This window comes from Ambystoma mexicanum, chromosome 4q (assembly GCF_040938575.1).
Source record: "Ambystoma mexicanum isolate Mex_15411 chromosome 4q, UKY_AmexF1_1, whole genome shotgun sequence".
NCBI lineage: Eukaryota > Metazoa > Chordata > Amphibia > Caudata > Ambystomatidae > Ambystoma > Ambystoma mexicanum.
In genome coordinates this window covers 143681935-143707398 of record NC_090928.1, presented here as the reverse complement: position 1 = coordinate 143707398, position 25464 = coordinate 143681935, and the positions used below count along the sequence as shown (strand labels likewise).

The window sequence follows — 25464 nt, the reverse complement described above, 5'->3', positions numbered from 1 at the left end:
TGCAGGGTTCAAGTTCCCCCATATTGGGTTCTTGTCCCAGCCCTTTAAAAGAAGTCCTGTACTTACTGGATTCTTCCATTGATTCTGAGCCAAATCCTCAATAAGGGGTGCTGTAGGTACTTGTCCCCAGGTCTTGATCTATTCCTTGGAGTAGTGAGGTTTTGGAGGCACCCACTACTGTGAATTGCCATTAACTTCCACTGGCCTGAATTCTGCTTGGCATCCATCCTTCTCCGGTTGGCTGATTCCCTAATCAAGAACTGGAGCTCTTCAAGGGCATTTGCTCCCGTGTTCTCTGTGATTGGTTGCTTCTTCTGCTGCACCTGTGTGGGTAGAACACAATCTTCCCTGGCCCATAACCACAGCTTGCCTGTGCACCCTGTCCTGCTATTTTGTATGGGGGACCTTTAACTTCTCAATTCCTCCTAAAGTGGCTGAAAAGGGTACTTGCATGAACCCGGAGATTTTTGTTTGTGGGGTCCCCCGTGGGACCCTCGAGTTTTGCACCAAAACACTTGTTGGCTGTTCACTGCGATTTTATTTTGGACCTTGTAATACTAAATCGCTGCCTTTATTGCTCTCCTGTCTTTTGAAATGTATTGGGTTACTGTATCCCGCTTCGGTTAGATGGTATCCACCCATTTATAGGCGTGTTTGAGACCATTCAGGTCTGGTGTTATAAGCCTAATTTTATCTAACGCTGGTTGCCCTTTGGGACATTTTCAATTTGTTTAACCCCTTCATAACCCCTGGGTACTATATGGTGTACCAGTGGTTACCTGTTTACTGTGTATGAGAGGTTGTGGGAATGATGTCACTGTTCATACATTGACTGTTGTGGGTCCTTCTATATTTTCAGTATGTCTCTGTAGTGACCTCTTACGTGTTAACTATTGTGACTAACTGTACCTAGCCGACAGCCTTCTCCCTTCCCTTGAATGAATCCAAGATTGCTGCTATGCCATTGCTGACCACAGGGCGTGGTCTTTGTTTTGGTTAAGAAACCTGTCTTGCCCATAAGTTGGATGGTTTCACACCCTTTACCCAAAGGGCTGTCAAAGAAAAAATCTTTGTGTAGACCAGATGCATAGCATAGATCCATCTCAACCAGACTTGTCTCTGGACAGTAGGCATAGTTGACTGGGAGTTCCCAAGCTCTACCATTTATGTTAAGGGAGTGCGTTTTTGTCCTTCCAATTAGAAATGATCTTTAGCTTGGGTGTCTATCTATGGTGGGAAGTATTTTCTGTTCTTGAGGATGCCACACTTCCATTCAGGATATTATAGAAAGCAAGCAATAAGGTAATCCTGAGCAGTGAACGAGCTACACCCTGTATCTCGTCCAGTAAGCCTGAATGTGGAGGCAGTAATAATACCTGATATATAAAGTGCTGAGGTGGAAATCACAAAATCAGCTTTTTTTCTGCAACCCCTCTTTGTGTAGTCTGGCTAGTGTCCAGAACATCCTTTGTCATGCGTTTCACCTAGCTTGAGTTATGGATGCAGAACATGACCTGTATAGCCATTTAACCTATTAGGATGCTCATTGAGGATGTCCAAATATGCTCCCCAATCATGTTTGTCATTGTGAATTATGTATTTGATGTGATTTTTGGTTGTGTGCAGGAGATACCATCCCTATCCACAGTTGGCCTATGCTTGCCTTCTTGATCACTGTAAAGTTGCCAGGGGCCACACATTTTTTTCGGACAGCAAACTCCTGTTTTTCTGGGTATTGCTTTTGCGAGTTGGCATTTTAGGCAAGCGTCTTTCGAGGTACCATAAGCCTGTTCGAATTCACTGAAGAAAACCATTAAGCCATCACTCCTGACCTGGTTGATTATAAGGATCTCCTTGCATGCCGAAGCTTCCAATTTGGTTGGTTTACACCCGATTGTCACCCTCTTATTTTGCAAGATGGCAGTCAACACAATATGATGTTTAACTGTGTACAGAAAAAGCATTAAAGGTTTGCACAGAGTATGTCATGTCAGTACTGAGGTGTTTTAGGGTGCTGGGATGTGAGCAGACCAAGCATGTGTAGGATCTTGAGACCATCATCACCTCAAAGCGAACCAACTGGGTGGTATTCAGAGATTGCCTCTGGACTATTCTTTAGTTATCGAAGTCACATTGGCAACATTCTGCTTGATTAGAGAGGCTACTGTTGGGTGCCAATATGGCATTCATTCAGTTTCCAGTTGAGGGAATGTGGGTAAAATATATATGGGTGTCATAATTGGTTGAAGGGGGAAATTTCAGTCTTACACCAATTGGCAAGGTAACCTAAAAGGTTTCCAAATTTGTGAACGAACAGCACAGGGTGCTGGAAGAATGTCTGTCTTGGTGAAGTAGAGAAAAACATAGTCGGCATAGGCCAAGAGTATCTATTGGTTGCTGCAGCACCTGATTCAGGTGATGGCGAGGTAATCGCTGATCCTGGCCAAGAGTGGTTTTAGAGCCATGAAAATGGGGCTAGGGTCGGAGGAGACCTCCTTGCCAGGGGCCCCTAGAAATTTAAAACAAAGCCATACATTTGCTCTTTTGGCCTCATAAAGACCCACTTGATGATCAAATGCTTTCTGTGTCATGTGAGATTGCGTTCCCGATTGATCAGTCTTGGAGTCAGTGTAATGATGATAGAAGAGCCCTTGTATCGTCGGATGCCAAGTCTGCCCTTCACAAACCCTAGTTGGTTGCTACCAATTTCTCTCTAACTCAGATTTACTATCACCTTTGCTTGAATTCGAATATCAAATTTGGTAAGTGAGCAGGGCCTGCAGTTGTTTTGGTGTGCATGTGGTCCCTGCCTGGCTTTGGGAAAACTGTCCTGGTTTGGTTAGGTCTAAGCATATCACCAAACTCTTTATAATGTTTAGCTGTAGGACCGCAATGGTAGGGGCCTTGCTTTTGCTTTGCTGCCTTGTTGAAAAGGTACACCACTGCGAGTATACATTGAGATTTCAGAGTCTGGGCCAGCAACCTCTTAGTTCCAGGCAACTCACCCAGATAAATAGCATCCTACATTTCCTAATGTAGGACTCTGTACCTTACCTTCTCAGCTGTGGCTTGTTTGACAACATGCAGGTTTGCTCATCCCATGATTTATAGCCTGTATGCAGTGATCCAGACTACCAGTCTTCACATAGCCCAGTTATTCTTCCAGCATGCCTGATTTTCGTGCCCAGTGATTTCAGTGCCCAGTTTGTAACCAGCACATCTTTGACAGCCATGTTTTTTTCATCACTAAATCTGAATCCAACACTACAGGTAAGCACCTTTTCACCCAGGCAGATTGTTGGATTCTTTTCAGTTGTTTCTGCAGACCAAAATAACCTTTTGCTCTATTTTCTGCTATAAAATGTTTCAAATGGGAACACGGCTTCAAACTGCATTATACAATTGAAAAGAAACCCATATCAAAGTTTGGCTAGATTTCCATTCCTTTCTAAAACCCGAATTACATCTGAGAAGAAACACTAGAAAGGTAGGTGTACCAATATTTTGGTGGTGCATTTTCTCATGTCCTCCTTCTTGCTGTTTTTGCATAAGTTTATTTTTAATGACCTAAACCCATCAAAATAAAGATGGGCAGCTTTTGAAAGTAATTGTGTTAAACTGCCCATATTTCTAGCAACTATTCTTGTTTCTTTTCTGTTTTTTTCCCTAGGGATGACATTGCAGACTTGGAAGAAGCCAAAAAACTATTGAAAGAAGCTGTTGTATTGCCTATGTGGATGCCAGAGTTTTTTAAGGGGATAAGGAGGCCGTGGAAAGTAAGGTGATTTTTCTAAAATTGTTTTTTATTGTCCTTTGATTAGTCACTTTTGTTGCTGTCTGTATTGGGGGGGGGGGGGGGGGGGTGTGTGTGTGTGTGTGTGTGTGTGTGTGTGTGTGTGTGTGTGTGTGTGTGTGTGTGTATATATATATATAAAATAGCAAAACTATGCAATAATGTATACAAATAGAGATGATACCTCTACCAGCATGAAATGATTAGCTCCAGTGGGTTGTTTGGATTATTTTGCTACAATCACAAAAGGGGTGGCCGCTATAATAATTCATACTGTGTTAACCTAATTGCATTGGTTCTGGTCATGAATTGTCTTGTTTTTAGCCAAACAAAACTGCATAAACCAAAAGATGGTTATGTACCCGTTATGTGTGGTGGCAGACATCATCTGATAGTGAAAGGAACTACTGCTGGTAAACGTTGCCAAAGGACGTTTATTCAGTATCATCTTCAAGACAACCACCAGCCTCAGGTGGCTTCTGGCAGCACCCTCTAGCTGGAGCTTCTCAACCTCCTTCACATTCTCAACCCTGAACCATAACAATAACAAGTTTACATGGAGACAGTAACCAGGGTGGATGTTCTAAGAGCACTGAGCCTGGATGTGTGATGTCACACACAGCTATGTCATCCAGGAGGCAAAAGTTACAGATGAATGAACTGAGTGTAATCTAAGAGGAAAAGAGATATCCTTTCCTAACAGTACCCTGTGAAGACATGATTACCATCTTATAGTGAAAGCCCTTTTGAAGGCACTGGAATTTTGTATATTGTTATAAGTTACGTGTTATCTTATAAAGTTGCAAAATATTTGTGTGTGAATGGCTTAATGTGGCGTTTGTCCCCACATGATACATGGACCTACTTATTTTCATATGGTTTAGAATTTGTTTCCACCATTGTATTTGCATCTGTAATTCAACTTAAATGAAATTCCGTTGGAGCGCCTAAGCAGCTATAGTGGTGTTACAGTGCCTTCACATTATACAGCTTGAACGCAGTTTCCAGGTGGGTCCCTTTCTTCTGTGGAACCCCAACAAAATCAGATTAAATAGTTAATATTTAGTTTAGCACAAGTCAGCATTTCGCTGTCAGGGACCCAGACCTTTGCTGTTATAGATTGCTTTCTGCTTTTTCTTCCTGGCGATTGTCTCTCTTCTTAAAATTAAGTGCTAGTTTACTGTGCAGTTTCATCTTTCTTTCCTTATCAAATCTGTTTTTGGGTAATTCGATCCAAAGTTGCTCCTGGAAGACAGCACTCTGTCCCTGCTTTTACAAATGAGAACAGCAAATTTGGGTAAAAACGCTCACTGCATCCTTCCTTAAATGACCTGATCCAAAGGTGGAGAACATACCTTTTTGTTTCTTGTACGGATCTAGTAACACGCTGCTATAGATTGGCATTTACTTTCCTAATAAAGCGAGGGAATTGAGAGTGGTAAATTAGTACAGTTTCTGTAATGTTTTTATTTTACATTTGAGCCCATATTGACAGCTTTGAACTTGAAAAAGAAAGCCCCCCTGCTGGTGACTTTCTGGGTTACACATTTGAGGTTACAGATGAATGAACTGAGTGTAATCAAAGAGGAAAGGAGATATCCTTTCCTAACAACTCCCTTCTTTCTGAATGTAACAATAAATGAAACATTTGAGCTCTATTTCAAAGACATTACATACATACAAATAATGATGCTTGTTCACAAAATTTGTCAGCAAAGCTAGTCCATCAAACTTGACCCTTTCATCAATGATGCTTATTTACAAAATATGTCAGCAAAGCTAGTCTCCAACAAACTTGACCTCTTCATCACTCCTCCTTATTTCTTGCACCATTTTTGACGATTGCCACTCTTTCTTTATTCCATACAGCTCCACTTTCCACCAAAACAGATGAGCCAAAATCTTTCACTACTAATTTGGGCTCTGAAAATATTGGAGAACCTTTCCGTACCTTAGTTGACAGCTTAATTTTGATCCAATCACCTTCAGTGACAGTTTGATTCCTGCAACAATTTATCCAATCATACCTGCGTTTAGCTTTGCCACCACTTATCTGCATTCTGTCCTTCACTCTATCCACATCTGCGTTTACCATCCTTGACCTCCCCATCAACCCAGGACATAGATGGGTGCTGGGTTTCCTTCCCTCAAAACTTCAAAAATCTTGAAACTTGTAATCTCTTTAAGAACACATACTTCAGGCCACTTTGAAAGAAGATCAATAACCACTAGTAAATATGTGTCTCTAGCTCCCCTTATATTAAAAGGCCCAAGCAAATCTAGTGCCACCCCATCCCATGGTAACTTGGGACTGCCCTGAACAACCATAGGAACCTTTTGAACTGAGAGACCTTTATCTCCTTCTTTGCAGTCTGAGCATTCCAACACCTGATCCTCCACTTCTTTGTCTAATCCTAACCACCAAAAATCTGCTCACTAGTCCGTTTGTTCTTGCCACACCTAAATTCCCCACATGGGCTAGTTCAATAACAGCATTTCTCATACCATTCGGAACTACTAATTGATGCCAATGATACAAGTAGTTATTTTCTACCCATAACTCTTCCTTCACTGGGGCAAAACCCTCATCAATTCCTTTAATGTTGTTGCCATTTACCATGTTGAAGACTTTATTATATACCTCATCTTCATTGCATGCCACATTCCACCGAGTCCTTTGCTGTTCTGTACCTGAAAAATCTCCAGTGACTCATCTTCCATATTTATGGTTCGCAAATCACCTTTTCTTTGTTCCACACATCTCGACAATGCATCTGCTACTACGTTGTTTCCACCAGAAAGATGTACCATGGTAGGAGGGGCGTGGCTTGGCAGCCATGGAATAGGCTGGAAACCCTGCCAGCTCCGTGATCCGACAACTTGATCTGACCAAGAGACGCATATTTTTTGGGTCAGTGGTGGCCCAAAAGTATGTCCAGGCGTGGGAAGGCACAAAGCAGAGTATGAGCAGGTTGACTGCAAATTTAGAGCGGAGGAACGGCCGCATCGTTACTTTGTCCCGAGAAGTTGGCCGCAGAGAGGGCACCAAAATGGCCGCGGATGAGAACAAAGAGATCCCGAGGGGCGCACCCCTGAGCCGGAGGAGTTGTCTCTGTTCAACAACAGCAGAGGAAGAGCGCTAGGGTTACGAAATAACTATCACATTGCCCAGTCCGGGTGGCCGCGGAGAAGAAAAGCAAAGGGCAAAACGCTGGTGGAGTGCTCCGAACGGAGCGTGGGCGATCGAAGGAACTAGCAGATACCACCGGCCCTTTGAAGACAGTGAGAACCCACCCTTGCTGGGATTGAGGACCACGGGTAAAGGGGCTGCTTCACAACTCATAGGCACAGCGCCATGTCTAATAAACCCCCAAGACTAAAGAGTAAGCAACCCACATTAGAGGAATACACGAAGACGCCACCAGGCCCGGAAGGAGCCAAAAGCCCAAGCTGGGAGCAGTGCCACCATGGGCGCGAATCAGGTCGTCGAAGCGATCGCCGATCTGAAGGCGGCTTGGGAGACCAGGCTTGAACTGGCGGTGGCAGAACTAAAAACAGCAATGGAGCTCCAAGTCTGGGCAGTGCAGGAGGATGTGAATCTGCTACAACAGGACGTACGGTCTCTAGCGGAGCGCACAGAGAACCTTTAGAAGGAGATGGGCCCTAACACGACTGACTGTGCTTCTAACCGATCAGAGCTTCACGCCCTGGTACAGCGAGTGGGTAATCTGGAGAGTAGAGCGGAGGAGGCAGTAGGGTGGGCCTGGAGGAATAATATCCGTATTGTTGGACTACCGGAAGGAGCGGAAGGCCATAACCTCATGGATTTCGTTGAAACAATGTTACTACAAGAAATCACTGGGGGAGTGCTGTCTCAGGGGTTCGCGGTGGAAAGGGCGCACAGGACCCTAACGAGGAGACCACCGCCAGGAGGCCCACCTAGGCCGGTGATCGCTAAATTACAGGGACCGAGAAAGGATCCTGGAACACTTTTGCAAAGGTGGGACAATACAGAGAGTTTCGGCAATCGTAACGGCTTACCCGGATTATACCCTGGCGGTGCAGCAGAGCAGAATGAACTTTGGGCAAGTCAAAAGGAGATTGCGAGAAGCGGGTCATAAATGCATGCTACTCTACCCGGCCAAACTGAAGGTTTTTCATAAGCACAGAACTATGTTTTTTGAAACTCCGGAAGAAGCCATGGGATGGCTCGACACGCAGGGCTGCCCCCAGGAGTCGGACGTTCGGACAGGAGAAGGAGGTGATGCGGACAAGTAATGAACGAGAGGGGCACCAGGGGTCTCAGAACTTGGGACTTGACTATAGTCACTAAAGTAGCCAGCGGAATGGTATTGTCGAGATGAGATATAGTCATGATCCGCGAATATTGCAATTTAGACTTTAACTAGGAGCCTTGCAGGACCAACCTGTACATCCCCCATATAGAGTTTAGTTAGGGTGACGCCCTGCTGGGGTCTGGCCCGGGGTACCAGGGTAGGCCCAAACGCGGGGGAGCCTGAGATCCAGGGATGGAACTGAGCAAATGTTGGAGTAGGGTGGGGAGGAGGGAGGGAAGGGGTTTTGTGCTGTGGTTTGTTATAGTTGGGGTAGAGTTATGGGGTAAGCCTACACTTCACGGGAAACTAAATGAACCATGGGAGACCTTAAGATAGTCACTTGGAACGCTAGAGGGCTCAATAGTTATCTGAAGCGGAACAAGGTCATGATGTACCTACGCAGACAAAGTGGATATAGCCCTGTTACAAGAAACTCATTTAACGAAAGACAAACTAGAAGTGATATGGAAAAAATGGAGAGGGACAATGGTGGGGGCAACATACTCAGCCTATGCAAGAGGGGTAATCACATGGGTGGCCCCGCATGTTCCGTTTCAGTTGCTGAGATCGCAGATGGAGGCGGATGGTAGGATGGTGATTATGAGAGGGATGGTGGAAAACAGAGAGATCTGCATTGTTAATACTTATGCTCCGAATCAAGATACAGCTGTGTATTTTAGGACCCTGTATAATAAGCTTAGTGGCAGCGTGGGGGGGGCATATTGCGGGGGGGGACTTCAATTGTGTGTTGAACCCCACCATTGATAGATCAGACACTAAAATAGTCAGACCCACCCCGGCTGCAAAGGCACTACACGCACTATTGGCGGAGTTTGGGCTTACAGATGCATGGAGAACATGCCATCCGCAGGATAGACACTATTCACATTACGCGACCCCACAGGGCCTACATACAAGATTGGACTATATATTTGTCACGCAGGAGTTGCTGACCGAAATACCGCAGGCGGAATACAAAGCTCGAGTCCTCTCGGACCACTCGCCACTGTTGCTAACATGCCAATACCGATCCCCTACGGGAAGGATACCCACATGGCGATTGCGTGCAGAAGCTCTTAAAGACAGCGTATTAAGGGAGGATATGCGAGAGGAAATAATAAGTTATTTCGAGAGAAATACTGGCAGTGTAAAGACAGCGGGCACACTCTGGGAAGCTTTTAAAGTGGTGGTGAGATGAATCGCCATAGCCAAGTCTAAAGGACTGCAGGATGGGATTCTAACCGAATTACAGGACTCTGAGAAGGAATTGGAGAGGGTATTAGAACGAGGCAGTAACACTAAGGCAGATATACAAAAGGCTCTGGGCTTGTAGCAGAAATGTGCAGGATGTTGGGAGAGATTATGTAACCTCAATTATAAAAAATACATAGAAAGATAACATGCTGGAGGCGACAAACCAGGAAGACTCCTTGCATGGCTTTACAAAAGTGAGACTCCTAGGCCCCCAATCAGAACAATGGTGAGAGATAATGGCGATGTAGTGGACACGCAGGAGGGGGTTAACCAAGAATTTGTAGACTACTATAGACGTTTGTATGGAGATGAGACAGGAAGCGAGAGGGGGGGAATAAGAGACATATTGAACGATATTGGGCTACCCCAAATTAGTGTAGAAGAGGGAGGTGCTAGATGCCCCGATCACTCTAGAAGAGTTAGAAGAAGTGGTGAGGCAGCTGCCCACGTGTAAAACCCCGGGAACTGACAGATTCCCGAGTGAATTTTATAAGGCATATAAAGCAGAGATTCTCCCCCCACTGCTGGAAATGCTTAACGAAGCATATGAAGTTGGGAGACTACCGGAATCACTGCGTGAAGCAGTTATTATACCACTCCCCAAGCCCGACAGACCTGGCAGTGACTGTGGCTCCTATAGACTCCTATCGATGTTGAACCAAGATAGTAAGATTTTAACAGCGGTGTTAGCAAACAGATTGAAAAAGGTCATAACCAAATTAATCCACCCTGATCAAACAGGATATGTCCCAAATAGAAATATTTCGAATAATTTGAGGAGACTCCATTGAGTGATCGAACATACTGAAGGGAACACTAGCGAAATGGCGAAAGTGTCGCTGGATGCTATCAAGGCATTTGACTCAGTCAAGTGGCCCTGGCTGAAGGCGGCCCTTGCCAGCTATGGTATGGGACCAGGATATCTTCACTGGGTAGAACTTCTATATAGTGAGCCATTAGCGAGAGCGAAGACAGGAACTGTGATTTCTGAAAGGTGGCAACTTGGTAGGGGGACCAGACAGGGATGCCCCTGGTCCCCCATGTTGTATATTCTGGCTTTAGAACCCCTGGTGATTGATCTGAGGCAGCAATATGACGCAATAGGCATTGTTGTTGGGGAAACATCACATTTAATTTCTCTATACGCAGACGACATGTTATTGTATTTGCGCTACCCAGAGGAAAATCTGCAGTATGTATTAGAAGTGATAGATAGGTTTGCTGAACTCTCGGGCATAGCCGTGAACCTAAGTAAATCCTGTGTGTTTCCGCTGGGCAGATATAGAGGGCTCTTGGCGGAGAATTTGCCAGTACTCCAAATACCGTGGGAGGCCACAACCTTTAGGTATCTTGGGATAGATGTACATCATACAGTAGAAGCCGAACATAGGCATAATACAGAAAGAACGTTCAGAAACTGGAAAACAGCATGAAGTTCTGGGCAAAACTCCCCTTAGCAATGATGGGACGAGGGGCGATGCTCAAGATGGTGGCATTGCCTAGACTGTTCCATTGCTTCGTGAACATCCCATACTCCATACCCCGGCAATTCTTTACTAAGCTGGACCGTATTTGCAGGGAATTCCTATGGTACGGGATGAGGAACAGGTTAGCCCTATGGAAACTCCAAAACCCACAAGAGAAAGAAGGCATTAAATTACCCAACTGGGAAGTATATTATGTAGCGAGCCAGTTGCAACATGTAGCCAAATGGCTCTCTGCGGAATCCACCTTAGAATGTAAGCTGCATCAAGGAGATTGCACCTCATATTTTTTGAGAGAAATGATATGGTTACCCAAGCGGGAGCTGAGAGGTCGCCCGGGGATGTTGGGTCTTGGATGGGGGATGTGGCAGAGGGCGTGCCGGTTGATGGATAAGCCGGCCCTGTGCTCTCCGCAAATCCCACTAGTAACAATGATGGGAACAGAAGAGCAACTTAGGTTAACGATCAGGAAGTATTGGGAACCGGTAGGAATAGCAACACTGGGGGATGTGTGGCAAGAGGGGAAAATATTGGAATTTGAAGATCTGGTGGAACAAACGGGGTTGAGCTCTGGACAATATATTGCATATCATAGGATGGTGCAACGAATAAAAGATACCTGGTCCGAAGTGGAACTCGCAGAGGAACCGGACACCACACTAGATGTGATATATGATATAGCAGAAGGTGGGCATGAAACATCTAGAGTGTACGAGATGATGATGACTCAAGTGGGCAAGGAAGTGGTGCAACTCAGACTGGCCTGGGAGGAGGAAGTAGGACATGTGATGAGTGACGGGATGTGGGAAAGGGCTCAGGGGTATCATAAGAAAGTGTCGAGAAATGCCAGGCTGCAAAAAATACAGTTGTATATAACGCACAGAGCATATCTGACGCCGTTGAAGGTAGCTTAATTTAAGAATGCTGGAAGCCAGGTGTGTCCTAAATGCAATGAGGAAAACGCAGGAATGGTGCATATGTTCTAGGCATGTCCACAGATAGCGGAATATTGGAGAGATCTAGCACAGAAAATGGAAGACCAGGGAATCCGCATGAAGGTGGATACGGCGTGGGCTTGTTTGTTGGGAGGGTTCCCCAGACCGCGGAAGCTTAAACATGTGAGCAAATTGAAAGATCTGGCATATGTACTGGCGACGAGAAGGATTGCAATGGGATGGAAAGCGTGCCATAAGCCCAAAGTGGAGACATGGTGGAGGGACTTGCAGAAGTGGGCGGAGGCAGAAACAGTAGGATGGCAGGAAGCGTGCAAAGGAGACATGGAGGGTGAAGCCGGAGCCCTAGAGGGGTGGAGATAGCTAATAGCAGAGCTATTTGGGCCCACGTATGATGGACCAAGTCATGATGATTCAATAAACGCGGCAGGAGAGGTCTCCCCACCACAGGAGGTGGAGTCTAACAATGGGAGACAGTAGGCTTGGGAGGGGGGTGGGACGGGAAAAACAGTGGGCGAAAAAGTAACAATATATGTGTATTTACGAGCAAGATATGTAACCACTGTATGTCGAGTTGGGTTTATTTGTTGTTTGAATAAAATCAATAAAATTGTTTTTAAAAAAAAATGTACCATGGTAAACCTTAGACCCTGCATGGAGCTTAGCCATTTCATTATGTGGCGAGATACACCCTCTAATCCTTTTTTCGAAAATATACTCACCAACGGTTTGTGATAGGTACACACCACAAATTCTCTCCCCCATATAAACCTCTTGAACTTGTCTATCCCTACCCACATTCCAGTGCTTCCTTTTCTACTACTGAATGCCTGGTTTCTGTATCCTTGAGACTTCTAGAAGCAAACACAATGGTATGTAATGCTAGTCTGTCCTGTTGCATCAATAATGCGCCAAGGCCATGATCACTAGCGTCAACAAAAATAATTGTTTCCCTGCTTTCTTCGAATCCTGCCATAATGGGTGCATTAACTACTGCAAGCTTTATATCTTTAAATTCCGTTTCATATTTCTCATCCCACTTAAAATTGACCCCTTTTTGCGTCAACCTCCTCATGTTCCTAGTTTTATCTGCTAATCCTCTAATGAATGTCCCATAGAATTCAATCAATCCCAGAAATGACAATACATCAGATTTATTCTTGGGAGCTAACATGTTCTTAATCGCCTCTATAGCATCTTCTTTGGGTCTGACTGCACTTCCAGATTGCTCATGCCCAAAATAGACTACTTTCTCAGCTCTAAATTAGTAATTGCTAATCCAGCTTTCTACAGAGTTCTCAGAACTCTCTTGAGCCTCACCTCATGTTCTTTCTCATCAGCCCCACATACTAAAACATCATCTTGATAAAACATCACTCCAACTTCATCCCCCAACCGCTTATACATTATGTTTTGAAACACGCTGGCAGCGGACACTAGTCCAAATGGCATTCTCACACATCTGAACAAACCAATGGGCATTATAAAAGCTGTGAGATCTCTAGCGTCTCTGAGTTCTACTTGTTGATAGGCAGATTTCAAATCAAGTATTGAAAAAACGTTTGCACCTGACACCCCCGCCAACAAATCATCAATCCTTGGAAGAGGGAATATCTCAGCAACCACCATGCTATTGAGGTGCCTGAGATCGATGCAGAGTCTTGTTTGTCCATTTGCCTTTTTAACCACCACAATGGGACTCGGCCACCCAGAGGTCTGTATCGTCTCTATCACATCCTCAATCTCCATCCTTCATATCTAATTTTCTACATCCTTGCACAGTGCAAGAGGTACTGTGCTTAACTTGGCAACTTTGGGAACTGCTCCTTTCTCCAGCATGGAGTCTGGCATGGATTCACATGCTCATGAATATTCCCTGTCGTCAGGCTTGGAATCCTCGGTAAAGAAAAAAATTAGTTTCGTTTCTGAACTGTCTTTCTACTAGTAACCAATCACTGGTCTCTGGGTCATACTGCCCCCCAGCCAATGACTGCCCCCTACCTAAGCCCCTCCTCTGGCAGCCATCTTCAGATTTTTACCACACGTTCAAGTGTTGGGAGTCTTTGTGCTATAGCTCTCGAGCTTTTACTGCGTTTTGAGATTTTTCAAAGAGTTTAATCTCATTTTTTCAGTCAATCGAGCCTAAAGCTCCACCGATTCTACTTCCGATCAACAGGGACCCATTTCGGAATTTCTACACCCCTCAAAGGTGATGTTTTCATCGAGTTACGCTTCTTGGAGGATTCCGGAAGATCTTTGAGGCCTACCCCGCATGGACATGGCCCAGGATAAAGGAAACACGACACCCGGATCCAAGCTTTTCAGGAGCTGCCCTGGATGGGGATTACAAAATTTCTTCAAGGAGGATGAGCATTCTCGATGCCTCTACTGCCTTCACAAAGACAAAACGCATGTGGAGAAGGACTGTGCGTTTTGCAAGAACATGTCCGAACGGACTATAAAGGATCGTCGTACCCGCCTCATCAACTGGCTACAAGGGAAGAGCCCAGCAGCAGGTGAGAAGAAGAGGAAGTCCAAGAGGTCTTGTAAGACCTTTGAGGACGCCCGGGCGACGGGGGCCCAACAAAAGGCAAAGCACTGCGAGTCCGCGGGCATCAGGAGCGCCGATCGGTCGGGCTCCTCAGCTGCCAGGAAGGGCGCATTATCACCGACGCCATCAACCACGAGCCAACACTCTGGCTCGGGAAAGAGGAAGTCGGAGAACCCGGGTAAGCTTCGGGAGAAGCCCCGGTCGATCCCGACAGACAACCGAGGGGGAGTGAGGCAGTGACCCCCCACTGCCCCCCCAAGGTGAAGGACTTGGGCACGCCCAAGGTCGCGAAGGCCCTGATTCACCCGGTTAAGGCCTCTATCAAGGGAGTCGTGGCGGCCCTGGCGGGAGGATACCCCAGTGGAGGTGACCTCGGGGCCTAGAGTTTCCTTGCCACCGCAGAGGGAATTCCCTTTTCAGCCCATCGATAAGACCCCTGTGAAACCCCAGGCGGAAAAAGAGGGGGGGCCCGGTGGCCATTACGGACACAGGTTCCACCTCCTGAAGAGGAGCTGGCGGGGATCGCAAAGATCCTGAACAAAAAGTTCGAGGAGGTCCGGTCCTACGGGAGGGATCCCGACGAGGCGGACGAAGAAAGTGATGGCGGTGCTGACGGGGAGCCGCGCGCCGTGGAGGGGACGGAGGATCCTCAACCGTCGCTTCCGTCACAGCCGGTGCCGATGCCGCAAGACAACTCGGGAGCAATCTTCATGGCGATTCAGTCTTGTGTACGGAGATAAGGACAAGGTTGCCCTTACCCCAACGGATGACCCAGCGGAGCCGGAAAGTTCACCGAGCAAGCAGAGGATAACTCCCCCCCCCCCCCATACCCTCCCTTCCTTCCCGCCTGCACGGCCTTCACAGCCTTCATCTCCTTCCCCTTTTCCGGGGGATGAGACAAGGACGGATGACGACGGGATGGACCTTCCTTCACCACCCCCTCGGGCCTCCCCGCCCGACGAAATTGGCTCCTTCCACGCCATGATCGCCAGGGCATCCGAGCTTTTCCAGCTCTGCCCCGAAGAGCAGAAGAAGGAAGGGTTCCTCTACCAACAGCGTGAGGTCAAGAGGAACACAGTCCTCTCTGTTCCATTACTGGATGACATCTGGGACGAGGGGATGATGCTCCTGAAGAACCCGTCCACGGCTCCTGCTAAGATAGACCGGTACGAGAAGAAGTACCAGGTCCCGGATTCCGCCCCCATGTGCCTTAGGGCTCAGCCGTACCCGGATTCGGTAGTCTCGGCGGCAGCCAAGAAGAAAGCAGTTGGGGCAAAGGCTTCAACTTTGACTTCCCCGCCGGAAAGCAAAGGGAACTAACTGGACGCCATGTGACAGCGGGTCATCTCGTCTGCGGCGACGATGATTAAAGCAGCCAACGCCCTCGTGATTGTGGCACGCTACGACAGGGAGCTGTGGTTTAAGATCGCTGCCCTGCTGGACTTCCTCCCGGACGACAAGAGGGCTGAGGTCCTGGAGATCCTACAGGAAGACGAAGTGGCCTCGGACCACGCCATTACGGTGCCCACGGACATTGCTGACACTGGTTTTTGCCAGATGGGCAACAGCGTTTGCCTCCGTCGGCGCGGCTGGCTCAAGGTGACCGATTTCCGCCAGGACGTTCAGACCAGTGTTCTGGACATGCCCTTCGACGGAAACAACCTGTCCGGCAAGACAGTGGATGATTCACTGCAGGCCATCAAGGCAGACACAGAGACTGCTCGGGCCTTAGGTGTCCTTCAACAGCGACGGCCGTCCTTTCCGAACACCGGAGGCAAGCAAGGTGCCGCCAAAGGATTCGGTCGAGGCTCCTCATCATACCGCCAGGCGGCCCGCTCCTCATTGCAGGAGGCCCACAGAGGACGCGGCAAGACAGGAGGATCTCGTCATTGTCGTCAAGGAGGCCAGGGCGGCAAGGCTGCGGCCAAGCAGGACTCAACCGGCCGTAGCGTCGGGCCCCCACCTGAGCACTTCAGTGGGAGGCCGGCTGGCGAGTTTCATCAGCGTGTGGGAGTCCATCTCCACCGACCGTTGGGTGCTGGATGCCCTGGCCCACGGGCACACAATGGAATTTCTAAGGAAGTGCCCCCGTATTCCACCTGTGGCCAGGAAGGAAAACCACATCCCTCAACTGCTACTGGAGGTATGAGTGATGCTTAAAAAAAAGGGGGGCCATCGAATTCGTCCCAAAGAGGCTCCGGGGCTCCGGAGTATGCTCTCGCTACGTCCTCGTAAGGAAAAAGACTGGCGGATGGTGACCCATCCTTGACCTCCCTCGTCTAAACAAGTACATCAAGTCCCAGAAGTTGCACTTGCTGGAGGATGCCTACGGACTTGGAGGATGCCTACTTTCACATCCCCATTCTAAAAGGACATCGAAAGTTCCTACGATTCGTGGTCCAAGAGCGACACTTATCAGTTCAAGGCCCTTCCCTTCGGATTGAAGTTGGCGCCCAGGGTGTTCACCAAGTGCCTCACACCAGTGGTGGTGCGGCTGCGCCTGCAGGGATCCACATCTACCCCTACCTGGACGACTGGCTCATCCGAGCGAAGACAAGAGAACTCGCCGTCGTGCACACAGCAAAGACCGTCCAACTGCTCACAGATCTGGGATTCTCGATCAACTTCACGAAATCCCACTTGGTACCGTCGCAAGTCTCGACACAGTGGCGCAATTGGCTTCTCCGTCGGAGGAAAGGACAAAGGTCATCCTGGCAAGGTGCAGCTGTTGTCAACCATGGACGCGGCCAGGGTGAGGTCCATCAAGTCCCTGCTCGGCATGATGTCCTCATGCATCTACCTCGTGCGCCTGTGCAGGCTGCGGATACGTCCACTGCAAGAATTCCTCGACGCCTGTTGGATGCAACCGACTGGCCACTTCAAAGACCGGATTTTGCTCAACGAGACCTTCCGCCAAGTGATCCGGTGGTGGGGCACCCGCGCACATCTGGCGGGGTGGGTATGGACTTCCAGACCCCAGCGCATCAGGAGACTGGCGACGGACGCCTCCATGGATGGATGGGGAGCGCACACCGGAGATCTCCACGCACGAGGCCTTTGGCTCCAGGAGGAGAGGTCACTGCACATCAATGTCCTGGAGCTCCGAGCCGTGTTCTGGTCTCTCAGGTCGTTCCTTCCGTCCCTCAAGGGCACGGTGGTAAGGATCTTCACTGACAACACCACCACGATGTTCCATTTCTGGAAACGGGGGGGCACAACATCCCCAGCCCTGTCCAAGGAGGCCCAGGATCTGTGGCACTGGGGCCGTTGCCCAGGGGATGTTTCTGGGACCCTTCCATTTGGCAGGAATAAAGAACACCTTCGCGACTCACTCAGCAGGGAGCTGTGCTCGTGCCACGAGTGGGAACTGCGGCAGGATCAAGTGGATCTCCTATTCAAACAATGGGGCAATCCCCAGATTGACCTATTCGCGGCGGCGACAAACACCAAGTGCCGGAGGTTCGCCAGCAGGTTTCCCCAGCCGCGGAGCATGGGCGATGCTTTCTCATTCACCTGGGATGGCCTGTTCCTGCTGCGACTCATCAATCAACTCAGATGGTCCTGGTGCAGGATGATCCTCGTCGCACCGGCGTGGCCGAGGCCGATATTTCCTGGACCTGTCAGCGTCCGCCCCCACCACCCTCCCCGATCAAACTGCCAACGGACACGGATCTTCTCGCCAGAGAAGGGGGCGCCATACTCCACTACGACCCGGGGCCGCTGAACTTGCAGGCCAGGTTCCTGCAGCGCTAGAGTTTGGAGGGTACGATATCCCGGCGGACTGCAAGGAGGTGCTTGCAAAGGCCACGGCATCCTCGACTCTCAAGTACTATGGACACAAATGGAAGAGGTTCTCTGTCTGGTGCTGTGCAAAGATTACCCTCTGCGGATTACGGCCCCTCAAGTGCTGCCGTACCTACTGTTGCTGGCCAAGGCAGGGCTAGCTCATGCCTCCATCAAGATCCATCTAGAGGCGATTTCCCGCTACACCAGAACTGTGGTCCCATCGCCTGATGAAGGAGTTCATGAAAGGACTGTTCCGGTCATTCCCGCCGATGAAGGCTCGGGCCCCGGCGTGGGAGATCAACGTGGTGCTGAGCAGGCTCAAGGGGCCACCATTCGAGCCTCTGCACTCGGCACTGTTTAAGTTCCTATCATGGAAGACAGCGTTTCTTGTGGCCATCACCTCCGCACGACGAGTGGGAGAGATCCAGGCCCTCTCCTGTAAACCTCCATACCTGACATTCCACGAGACGAGTGTAGTGCTGAGGACTCGCCCCTCCTTCATGCCCAAGGTGCCGTCGGACTTCCACCTCAACGAGCCCTTTGTGTTACCTGTTTTCTTCCTGTCTCATTCGTCGCCGGCTGAGAGCACTTTGCACTCGCTGGATGTGGCTAGAGCTCTGAAGTTCTACGTGGACCGCACGAAGACCCTTCGGAAGACATCACAGCTGTTTGTGAACTTTGGACCTGTGAACCAAGGGAAGGCGCTCTCGAAGGTTTCCATTTCCAGATGGCTCTCCGGCTGCATTGTGCACGGTCACCGGTTGGCAAACCGACCGTTGCCCGGCCGTCCGAGAGCTCATTCAACCAGAGCGATCGCTGCTACCATGGTGTTCCTATCTGGTGTGCCCTTGCTGGACATCTGCAGGGCTGCTACGTGGAGGTCGACGCACACCTTCACGAGATTCTACTGCGTTGACATGGATTCGATGGAGGAGTCCAGAGTTGGCCAGGCAGTGCTGCGCAACCTGTTCGCCTGAAGGTGGGCCTGGTGAGGAGGTAAGAGATGCTTAATGTTGAGTTGATGCAATGCTTAATGTTGAGCCTTGCCACCTCCCGTGGTTGTGCATGTGTGTACTGTTATGTATTCTTGTATTCATGAGCATGTGAATCCATGCTGGAGAAGGAACAAGTTACTTACCTGTAACTGTTGTTCTCCAGCATGTGTCTGGCATGGATTCACATGCGAACCCTCCCCCCTACCCCTCTCCGACTCTTCTCTTGGTCCTACTGCCACTTTACGTGATACCAAATCTGAAGATGGCTGCCAGAGGAGGGGCTTAGGTAGAGGGCAGTCATTGGCTGGGGGCAGTATGATCCAGAGACCAGTGATTGGTTACTAGTAGAAAGACAGTTCAGAAACAAAACTGATTTTTTTATTTACCGAGGATTCCCAGCCTGACGACGGGGAATATTCATGAGCATGTGAATCCATGCCAGACCCATGCTGGAGAACAACAGTTACAGGTAAGTAACTTGTTCCCTCTTCAACCTAACTTTGTGTACAAATCCTCTGATATCCTAACTTTGATGCTTGCTTCACTCCCATCACTTCCACTGCTTTGACCTGTGTCTCAACTTCTCTTAACATTTGCACTTGGTCATGACTGGCTTCAAGCCTGATCTTCAAAGCTGCTTGGTCACTTCAAGACAATAGTTCACCACCCTTGGCTGCAACATGAATGGTGGACATTTGAGCCCATATTGACAGCTTTGAACTTGAAAAGGAAAGCCCCCTGCTGGTGACTTTCTGGCTTAGACATTTGAGATCCCAGGATCCCCTATGTGCCTTCCTCTGATAGTCTTGTTATTGCTATTTTGTGTGTTCCCTTGTAGTACCGCAACATGCTGCCCCATTTCCTTCGGATTTGTGGGATTTGAAGCCTGCAGGTCTGTGACCAATGCATGCTCAGCACAGCTTACAAAGAATTTTGGTGGATCACTATCCTCTTTGCTCCTCAGGCTCTTGTCTTAAATGAACTTCTAAAGGGCACATCCGCCCGTAGGCATCTTGGCACTGGGCAAAGGTACATTCAACAAGCTGTGTCCCTGCTAGAATCATTTGAGCAGAAAGGAAGGTCTTCAAAGACCGACTAAAAGATAAATGGTCAGCCGTTGCCCAACGGAGAAGGTACTTCCACCAACCTGACAGAGCCGCACTGGAGGACCTGAAATAGTGCAGGAATCTGGAGAGTGAAGTGGGCGATTGGGAACATAAGGCCAAAGCTTGCTCTGTAAATACTCAGCCCTTAGGCCATAAAAGGCCCAGTGCACAATGCACATGGATTTAAACTGAACCCTCTGGGCAACAGGGAGCCAATGCAACTGCCGTAAGGCAGGAGAAATAGGCATATGGTAAGGAGTGTGAACAACCAGTCTGGCTGCCACATTTTGCAGTACTTTGAGCCGATGAACTGGCTGGGCCAAATACAAAAAGTTACACTAGTCTAGCACACTAAGCACCAGTGCAGGCACCACTGGGGCATGAAACTGCAAAGGGGGAAAGCCCAATACCCTACACATGACTATAAGCTTATAGTGCCAAGACTGGCATACAGTAGCCACATGAGCCTCCAACGAGGGCTTAGCTCCCAGATCGTACACCACGGAAATCGGAATTGGAGACGAGCCAAGAGAAAAAGGCCAAAAAGGAGTCCAAAGAGAAGAAGCAGAAGGGGGGCCTACCACCAGAACCTCAGTCTTGTGCCTGTTCAATTTAAGCCAGTTGTAGCCCATCCAACAACCCACCTACATCCTCTAAGCACCTCCATAACAGAGTCACCGGATCAGGTTGGGCTAGATCAAGCCGCAGAATAATCTGGGTATCATCAGCATAGGAGTAGCATCGGAGCCTGTGAGAGTGGATGAGCTCGACCAGAGGCTGGGTGGACACGTTGAACAGGGTAGGGGACAAGGTTGATACCTGGGGGACCCCACAAGGCAGAGGAACAGAAACAGAACGAAAATGAGGAATAGAAAGAGTTTGTGCACGATCACCCAGGAAAACCTGAAACCTAGATAATGCCTGTCCAGTTATCCCTGCCCGGGCAAGACAGTTGAAAGCAGACGATAGGTCTAATAATATCAGAGCTTCCACTCACCCTGATCGGTGAGATGTGCAAGGGCATCCACAACAGAGACCTTCATGCTCTCTGTTCCCTGGCCAGGGCGGAACCCAGACTGGAAAGGATCAAAGAAAATTGATGGAAAGAAATAATAAAAGGAGAAATGACTCTGATCACCTTTCTTTATGAAGTTAGTGAAGAAATTGGATGGAAATTAGCAGCACAGGAAGGATCCAGTGAGGGATTTTTAAAAGAGGGATCACCAGTGCATGTTTAAATGTCTGACTGGCAGGAATGATTGATAGCCTGGGCCACCCATGGGGCAATGGTTGGCAAAATGCCCTTTTGCACAGCCAATGGGACAGAATCCAAGGCAGAATTAAGCATAACGGTTGCCCTTATTGTATCTTCTGAAGAAAAAGAGGGGCATAAGGACCATGTACTCAGTGGGACAGTGCCCACCAGACTCTTTTCCCAGTTCGCCACGGCACTTGATGTGCTTGGTTCAGCTATGTGAACCTGCTCTGCGCCAAATGTTTTTGTTTTATTTTTATACCGCCATATGTCCCTGGTTAATGCCAGGTTTGCTTTCTTTTTAACACAAACATGTTGGGCTTTAAGCAGTGATCTCCTGCTCATAATTCTCCTGAGAGCCCGACCCACATCACCAGTGCTTCCAGTCTTTGTGCCCCAATCACACAACACTTCTGTATTTTGTCAGACCCCATTTCTGTCAGGTCACTGTGTCAGGTCATTTGCTGGAAACAACTACTCTGTTCCATGTGATAATGTGCCTGGAAAAAGTCGAAAGGTAGGTGACTTTTTTTTTTCTGACCCTTAAAATACTTTCCCCAAATATTCTAGGAGGGGAATAATTTTATATTATAAACTCCGATTGTAGAATATTTGGGAAAGTGTTTGATTTTAATGAGGGTGCATTTTTGGGTAGATGTCGCCCCCTGGCGGCTAATTCCCAAGAAACCTTATCACCAACAAGTCCGCTTTTATCTGTCAAGTGAATTACTTGACTTCATCAACCGCAATCTGATTCGTTCCAACATGTTGCTTCGTATACTGCAGTCCAATGATTGTCCCATAATGCCCTGTTGAAGGAGAGGCTCACGGAGTTCTAGATCTGATGCAACATAAGTGTCACAAGAGGGGCCACCCTGGGCGGGGCATCAAGGACATAACATTGGCGCTAACAGTTATTTTACAGGCATACCCTTACCTGCACACACACCATGGTGCCAAAAGATAGTGCAACCTTACAAGTATGAGGTGCCCGCACCTAATTCCACTGTTTATTATTTTATTTATTGTTCATTTATAATGCGCCTATACACAAGGCGCAACCATGCAAGGAGGGGAGACGAGGAAAAAAAACAGGCGGACTTCAAGGCATGGTACATTCAGATTGTGCAAGTTGCATGCACAGAGGTACCTCTGTTTCACAGGAAAATCTTCTGAGATGCCACAATAGCCTAATTGCTCTGCTATTGTAATGGCTGCCTGTGCACCTATAGACCTGGGCATAAGTCAGTTTTATAGCTCCATTTTACTCAATATCCAGAAAAGAATTGCGCTGCCAGATTTTTACAAAGTATACACAAAGGACCTTTCCAAACTGTTCAAGTTATCCAGAAGAAGAAATGTCTACAAAAGAACATTCTGAGGAGTAAAAAAGGTTGACAAACCATAACCTGGTGAACCATCTTCCTCCCTGGATCTCACATGCACCTCCTGTGATGGACCCACTTTCTTCAGGAAGGAGTTCTTTATGCACAAAACGTCTGACATCGGAGAACCTGCCCATTTACTCAGCCCCCTGGAGTTATCAATTGTGTTTCACCAACCTGCCAATGAGCACAGCATTTGGGGTTCATACTACAAAGAACTACACTGTACGTACCCTTCCACCCAGCCCAACCCTACCTAAACCTGTTGAGATGGACAGCCATTGATCCTCCATCCGAGGGTCAAAACACAGACCCACCTGGAGTGCATGAAGCAGATGAAGTTAAGTCTGCTACCAGAAACCTTCACTGTAACCTACACCCTCGTATTTGCGTGGTGTTCGAATCAAGGCAGACAAGCCCGTTCTATCATCTTACACCCTTGATACAACCAGCAGGTATCATGATGTTTGCAGACATGGTTTGGTAGAAGCCTCTTTCATTGATCAGCCACTGCCTACACTGGCAAGCTGATCAGGGTGTGTAGACCCCTATTATCACCTAACAGTTGCCTTACGCTGGCCAGAGCACTCATACAGTCCAAACTGTACTACTATAACTATACTTGGGCGCAAATAAATCCATACTCCACAAACTGCAGATTTTGCAAAACAATGCGCTCAGAGCCGTATTAAACATACCCAGAAGGGAGCATATCTCGGCAACTAGAAAACTCTGCAAATAGCTTTCCCTACAAGAAAACATTGGTTTGAAAACTCTCTGCCTTACCCACAAAGCGTTGAACCACCGAGCCCCACCCTACCTTACCGACAAATTCACCTTGAGATCCTCAGCCCTTTTCACGAGATCTAATAACACCTCATGCCTAGTGGTACCTAGATACAACAATAAGAACTAACTTTCTCTACCAGGCACCCAGTCTGCCCATTTATTTTCCCACTTTGTCATTCGTGAATGTAATTATGCTCGGACTATTGCATCAACTAAATTTCTTGCTGCGTTTCATATGCCCTAGGATTGTTTCTGTATGTCTCATGTGTCCTATGTATTATGATTGTATGAATTGCAACTTATAACCGTTATCTCACCACTAGCGCCCAGATACCCCTGGGTCAGGCGTGCTATATAAATAAAATAAACAAACTAGTGAACCATTGAGTAGAAGCCAAATGTTGGGTAATGCAGAATGAGAATCCTTCTTGCATCCCACCCAACAATGCAGTCCGATGTTGTTGTACAGTGCTGGCTAAAGCTAAATCACTGGCTACCTCTGCCATAAATGTTTGGCAAGGATCATAAAATCTTGGCCTGCACCTGGACACTGATGTGCTGTTATACTGAGGAGACCTTAATCTTTGCAGTGGAGGCTATTGATGATAGGGCTTCTCTAGGGTGGATTCCACACACGCTGGTGATCATACAATTGCCCCTTTTACTGTTTGCCCCTAAATGAATGCTCTTTAACTTTCAAGGTGACCTATCAGTTCTTGCACTGTACCTTAAGCCAGCTGTGTCACTTATTCAAGCTCTACCTGTAGCAGTGTATGAGGCTGTCACATTGACTTGCTTTCTAAGGTTCAGTGTGGAATCTGGGTAGAATCCTAAGGTTTTGGTGTCCTTGGCAGTTTTAATGATGTTGCCATCAATGTTGAAGGATGAACACTGCGTGTCTAATTTGTTCATAAGGGTAGGGGCGCCTAGGATTAGTATTTCCGTCCTCATCATTCAGGCAGAGGCTGTGGGTAGCCATCCAGGCCTGAATGTTGAGGTATATTTTGTTTAGGAGGGTAAGGTCTGATTCGTAGATTCCATTTAGGGGAATGAGTATCTTGAGTGCCATCTGCATAACCCAGATGATAGCTTGTTGTTAGGCAGAAACCTGTGCAGTTCCCTTGGGGAACACTGCAAAAGATTTAAGACTACAGGTATAGCAGTAAACCCACTTGGTAGCAGTCTGCACCACCCAGATTTACCTGGTAGCTGTGGCTGAGCAGTCAGACTTCCCTCAAGAAGAGTTAGGCAGTATGCAAAGTATACACAATATGTACTCAGACACAATAGCACAAGCAAACACTGACCAGAGCTTGGTTTCAAAAGTATATAGTTATTTATTTTAAGAACACATAAGTTGAAAACACTCTAGCAATATATAGTAAAACACTCCAAGCACAGTTATATGGAAAGCAGTCCCAACCCTTATTTCTAACTAGGCAACTCTTGGTTAACACCACATAACTTTAGATGACACCCTAGTAGGTTCAAAGAAGGGAGGGAGAAAGAGCAGAATTAGGCTAAACACACCACTCTAAGGTCAAGAACACTTTCAGTAAGCTCAAAGAAGCACAAAGTCACAGGTGAGCAAAAGTCACTAGGCAGGGCCCACTCTTAGAGCGGACAGAGCGAAAACGTGCCCAAGATCACACAGTTTTTGGGATTCAGAGTCTTGCAAAAGAGTTCGGAAAAGAGTTAGAGAGGCTTAGAAAGTTTAGCCAAGGTGTCCCAGGCAATCCCAGGATCGAAAGCCAGGGGCTAAAACTACCCCGTACA

At 47.7% G+C, this 25464-nt stretch overlaps 1 protein-coding gene across 2 annotated transcripts in view; it reads left to right on the top strand.

The window, feature by feature from the left end:
* The window catches only part of KATNA1 (katanin catalytic subunit A1), a 438379-nt gene that overhangs the window by 189395 nt on the left and 223520 nt on the right, over positions 1-25464 (top strand). For both annotated transcript variants that reach the window (XM_069607673.1, XM_069607672.1), the window contains one exon: positions 3671-3776. In XM_069607673.1, coding sequence (XP_069463774.1) covers positions 3671-3776 — 106 coding nt within the window. The remainder of the gene's footprint in view (positions 1-3670; positions 3777-25464) is intronic.